This window comes from Halichoeres trimaculatus, unplaced genomic scaffold, assembly GCF_033239565.1.
Source record: "Halichoeres trimaculatus isolate MK-OKI-2021-1 unplaced genomic scaffold, fHalTri1.1 fHalTri1_scaffold_15, whole genome shotgun sequence".
Classification (NCBI taxonomy): Eukaryota; Metazoa; Chordata; class Actinopteri; order Labriformes; family Labridae; genus Halichoeres; species Halichoeres trimaculatus.
Genome location: NW_027437193.1, coordinates 22,897,063 through 22,903,062, shown reverse-complemented (window position 1 = coordinate 22,903,062; position 6,000 = coordinate 22,897,063). Strand labels below are relative to the sequence as shown.

At 45.8% G+C, this 6,000-nt stretch overlaps 1 protein-coding gene across 1 annotated transcript in view; it reads left to right on the top strand.

Annotated features, from left to right (window-relative positions):
• The first annotated feature begins 442 nt into the window (after nt 1-442).
• The window catches only part of LOC141804338 (potassium/sodium hyperpolarization-activated cyclic nucleotide-gated channel 2), a 49,598-nt gene continuing 44,040 nt past the window's right edge, over nt 443-6,000 (top strand). The window contains exons 1-2 of the mRNA XM_074688712.1: nt 443-1,694; nt 4,133-4,556. Of these exons, the coding sequence (XP_074544813.1) occupies nt 514-1,694; nt 4,133-4,556 (1,605 nt within the window). The 5' untranslated portion in view covers nt 443-513. The remainder of the gene's footprint in view (nt 1,695-4,132; nt 4,557-6,000) is intronic.

Below are 6,000 nucleotides of genomic sequence, written 5' to 3'. Positions count from 1 at the left end.
CTAGGGTGCGCTAAACACTCACTCTGAGTGACTTCTTCACAGTGAGGATGTCATTGAAAACACCTTCTAAAACATATGACATCATTTGAGTTTTCATTAACACCTGGTCATTAAACTTTTGCTGTTAGTTTAAACCTTGACTGGCAACGCGTAAATCATATTCTTCAGAGTGTTTGCTTGCAAAGAGCTTCTTAAGGCAATTCCAGCTTCAGGTCATGACCGAGAGGCCTCAGCTGCAAGCAGCCACAGCTGAATTAGCAACGGTGTACGCTAATAGTTTAATGATATCTGACGTAGTCAAAGGGCTCAATTAGTTTGACGCTCGAGCATCTTTGACACAATGACTGGTGAAAGTAAAAGCGCAGTAGTTTGCAAAGAAGTCACGTCCACCCCTCCCTCTGTCTCCCTCTCCTTTCTCTCTCCCTCTCTCCTCTTCTTCTCTCTATCGCTCCTCCACCTCTGATTGGTTTTCTCCAAAGATAATTGGGAGCAAAATTTGATGTGCTCAATGTCATGGACAGGAATGAGGTTTCACCGGCGATTGCTGCCACCATGAAGAAGAAGGCGGTAGGCGCCAGCGGATGTGGCCGCATCAGCGCACCGAAGGCTGCCGCGTCCAAATGTACAAGAAGCAGCAGCAGCCAGAACTGCCTGGACTCCGGATCACCCGGCGCACCGAGCGCTAAGCAGTCCGGTGCAGCCAGCAACGTCGTGATGGACGAGACGGAGGACGGAGAAGAGGAGTCCAAGTTTCAGCATCCGCGGTTGCGCCGAGCCGGGGGGAGCGGCAGCGGCGGAGGTGGAGGAGGAGGCGGCGGCAGTATCAGGATGAAGAACTTTACGCCAGGAGGGGGAGCCGCGTCCTCGGGTTCCAGGAGAAACTCCAACAAGGAGCCTTGCCATACGCACACAGAGGACGCTCCCGCCGCTACACGGCCCACTGTTGCCTCCAGATCTGCCGAGACCCAGACACCCTGTCCGGGCGATGCTGCCCGGCGCGGAGAAACCAGCCGAGCATCTGGGGCGGAGGCGTCGGAATCAGCGGTCGCGTTAGAGGTTTTGAACGCGACAGTGGGTGATGGTTGCAGCAGCGTCGCTCCAATTTCCAGCATGAAATGCAACAAAAACGGAGAATGCAGGAGGGACTCGGGTACCGGGAGCCTGCGCTCAATCATCTCCAAACAGGAGAAGCAGACAGGAGGGTCAGGGAGGGCCGAGGACGGAGGGAGCATGAAGCGGGGAGCCTGTAACTCGGCCACCGCCAGCATGGATGGCTCCATAACACCAGGCGGGTCTCTGACCGGGGGGCAAGGAGGAGAGAGCGCTAACCCCGGCGCAACCCCTGTGTCCAGCGGCGTGCCTGAGAAGAAGGACTCCAAGGTGTCCTTCTCCAACGCACCGAGCCGGAAAGCCTCGTCCTCGCTGCATGGCCCGGCTCAGACCCAGACCCAGCAGCCCAGGAACTCTGTCACTTTCCAGAAACAGGAGGATGGACCGCCAATCGTGCCCGCCGAGGACACGGAGCCTCGGGGCAGCCAAGCCAGCTTTATGCAGCGGCAGTTTAGTAGTATGCTGCAGCCTGGAGTTAACAAATTCTCCTTACGCATGTATGGTAGTCAAAAAGCAGTAGAGAGGGAGCAGGAGAGGGTAAAATCAGCTGGAAATTGGATTATCCACCCTTACAGCGATTTCAGGTAAGAGCTGGGGCCGCTATTGGTTTCACGTTAAAAGTCATGAGGGGGCCGTGTGGTCCTCATTGTCATCCACAACTCACTTTACTGTGCGAATCCACTGTAGCTTAATGGGGAACACATGTATGGTTATAGTACGAGGCTACAGGCAGTTGACTTTTCATCTCATCCCCTCGGAGTGAATCTGTAGAGATTCTAATCGATGCAATGCAACGTGCTGCCGTCGATCCCCCAAACAACCTGTTGTCAGGCAAATGGACTTCAGCGAGAAGTGTCCTTTCAAGGTTGTAAACAAATCCTATTCCAGTCTATATGTACAGTAGCATGTCTGGGATACCCAGCAAGCTCGGCCTGCTAACACAACCCCACTTTTCGCTGAAGCACGCGCACATTTAACAAAGAGGACAGCGCTCTGACGCTAATTTAAGCTCATTTAAAATGCCATTATTATTCAAATACAGGCTTATTATTCGTGGTAGTCTAAGCTCTGCGACAAGAGCCGTGCTGACGGGATGTAGGCTATGTGTGTGTGTATATGTGTGTGTACGCGATGCACTCAGTAATGGAATGTCACCTTGAGCCAAGTGTGCGAAAACCTCAAGCATGCTCACTGGAGACACATCCGCCTGTTCGACTCCCCGGATCCTGCATTTTAATGACGGATGCGCTCTGTTTATCTCGGCCCCAACACTGATGACCCAGCTGGACGGGAAGCAGCTATTTTGTCATACAAACATTTAGTGACATGCACGAGCCAAGGAAGCTCCCCGTGACTTGGGTTCGACGAAATAGTCTGTTTTGGGTTTTATTCGACGTTTATCTGAATTTGAAATCAGTATGTGTAGCTGTCGACAGGGCCATTTGTTTCCAGCACCACAGTGGGTGGACAGCTCCCAGCTAATTTGGAGTCGGCTCGCGCGTCGGAGCGCTACCTTCAAAAATCTAGCGTGCCACCTTTACGTTTGGCCCTTTGGTATCACATAACACCGAGCCAGTAGACCGTGGAAGCCAAGCTGGAGACACATTTTTAGCTGCAGAGATACGTTAATTTGACTATAGGCCACTTTGGAGACATTTCTATCACTGTGTGAACTCCCCACCGCGCGACGCCACAACTGCCCCCATGACTCTTGTGCTAATTGATGCTAGGTTAAAGGCCAAAGTCGTCTCTAACATCAGGGTACCTTTCATCTCGACGGTTTTTTGTTGTTATCTGGAAGTAGAGGAGTCAGAGCTTGTTGCGTAAGTCGCAGTGTAATGACTCAGCGCTGCACCTGTCCTGCAGACTCCTCTGACGGGCTCAAACCCCAATTTTGTTTCCCTGTCTGGCTCTGTCAACTAAGTGCCACTTCACCACTGGCTGCAAATAGCAAGTCACCCAGCTTCTCACGCACTGAGGGGTCAGTGGTTACACTTAGTGTGCTCGAAGAAACATATTTAACACGATTTAATCAGCTTAGTGCTTAATTAGTTCTCTTAGTTTTGTGAGAATGAAGTGTAAATCCAATAAGCTAGCTACACAAAAATATCAGAAATGAACTCTGTTTGGGGCCATAGAAATCCTGGATTTAAAACATGGTAAATATTACTGAGGGGACAACTCAGCTCTGCTGGAATATCAAACAAGTGGCTTAAGACTTTGTCTAAGATTTTATTAGATTTGTTCTAAAGTGTTTCACAGTGAAGCACAATTTGTTTACTGTTAAACAAACCATTTTCAATGCATAATGAGCACATGACACATTTCATTTATTTGGTTGCTTTTTTTTTTTTTTTTTTTTTTTTAAATGTGCTCTTACAGAAAAACAAGAATTTCACATTCTTTCCATCACACACTGTGAGATTTAAAAGCTAAAACAAAACAAAACAAAAGTCATTTTACTTGATTCAACCTTGCTTAAATAACAGAAAAGGGAAGATATGAGATTAAAAATGTCTCTGAACCTCAGGCATCACATGTAAGCAATTCTAGACAGTGCAGACAAAACATTTTATCAGCCAACTCTGAATTTTTCCCTCAAAGATCACAAAAAGCACATACTTCAATTTTGTTTATTTTAGTAGATATGCATGAGATTTTTTTTTGTGATATAATAATGTAAAATGAGTTTGAAAATGCAAAGTTAACCTTAATACGCCTCTGCCATTGGTGTTTTGCATGTTCAAGCAGGCAAAGTGTGACTACTGCTCTTTGTTTACACTTTTCCATCCTCAGTTAAGAGGTCTCCAGTGCCTATCTGCTTTCCACTGCAACTCCCTTTATCTGACTCTATTTTTGTCCTTCCCCTCCCCCTTTTCCCTTCCTGTACACACACACACACACACACACACACACACACACACACACACACACACACACACACACACACACACACACACACACACCTATGTAAACACACTTTCTTATACACACTACAACTACACACTCACACACCCACTAGGTTCTACTGGGATTTCACAATGCTGCTGTTCATGGTGGGCAACCTGATCATCATCCCCGTGGGCATCACCTTCTTCAAGGACGAGACCACAACGCCCTGGATCATCTTCAACGTGGTCTCCGACACCTTCTTCCTCATGGACTTGGTGCTTAACTTTCGCACTGGAATCATCATCGAGGACAACTCAGACATCATTTTGGACCCTGAAACTATCAAAAAGAAATACTTAAAAACTTGGTTCATTGTGGACTTTGTCTCCTCCATCCCAGTGGATTACATATTCCTAATAGTTGAGAAAGGCATTGACTCAGAGGTGTACAAGACTGCTCGGGCCCTGAGGATTGTCCGCTTTACCAAGATCCTGAGTCTCTTGAGGCTGCTGAGGCTCTCCAGATTAATACGCTACATTCACCAATGGGAAGAGGTAAGAGCATATGTTTCATGACTGTCCCAGTGTAAATAAAATACCAACTCCAATCATACAGGAAGAAACACCAACTCTAGCCAGTGATGAAAGGTCACTGATTTCCCTCCAATATGCTGATGTTGGCTGGAGACCAAACCAACAATCTGCCTCTCTGTCTGCTCCGAGCGGCCTGCTCTCCTCTGCCTGCAGGCTCCACAGTAATGTTCTCACCTGCCACCTGGTGAGAAATGTATAATGTCAGCAGCTTTAACTAACTTTGCATTCTAATTACTGTTATTGTCAGACAATCCCCCCTACCATTCTGCCTCCCTGTCTGACCCGGCAGTCTCACAGGTGGCATCAGCTGATCTAATAAGAAGCCTATTAGCATGGGAGAACACAATTAATCAATTAAGATGCCAGAGGAAGAGCAGGTGGGGTACAGGGTGAGGGTAATATGCAGCACTAGGGGGCTGTTTAATATGATTATGTACGTCACTGATTGTTCATTTATAGGAATCAGAGCAGTGGCTTCTCTGGTGGGTGGCTGTTGGTTAGCGCGGTCCCTCTATGATATTTGACCACTCCAGGTCAGAAAGCTTAACTGAAATATCTGCCCAGTCAGACATGGGGATAAAGTCGAATCCAGCTGATTGGGTTTTGTAGCAACAGGTTGAAAGCAGTTTTTTTAAAGAATTTTTTAAAGGAAATGTGTGTCTTTGTTGGTCCTGTTTACTTTGATCTATGGAGATACATTTTTAAGTCAGATTTAAGCAAGAAAGTATCTGTTTGTATAGCTCACAGAAATCCACCAACAGTGAAGTACTTGTGTGAGTAGTTAAAGCTTCTGTGAAGAGTTTTACCTAGTTCTTAGATAGACAGAAATAAGTTCTAATCTAAAGAAGCACACAGAGCTAGCCCATAAACCTGGACCATTTTTGTGTTATTAGTAGAGCCCGACCGATATGGCATTTTTGGGGCCGATGCCGATACCGATACTGGGGGCAAAAAAAAGCTGATATACAATATATCAGCGGATATCAGATAAATAGACCGATATCCGATATATCGACCGATATCTGATATATCAGCTGATATATATAATTAATTCATTGATATACACAGGATATATACTGTATATGAACACAAATTATTATAATACCCATAAGATTCAAGACAGAGACAGAACACCATTAAATTAAAACAAGGAATTGTAATTATAAAACTGTCAACATAAGAACTGTAGTGTCAACCAATGATACATAAGAACAAGCTGTAAACACAATAATAAATAAAGAAGTCAAACGTTAAACACAGTAAGTAGAAAAAAAAGTCAAACTGTAAACACACAATGAGCAACTTACATGACGCTAAAATGCCGTTATTATACTCTTACATTAGATAATGGTGGTTGTGTGAAATAACAGTAGCATTTATCTCTGTTTATCTCACAAAAAAGCAA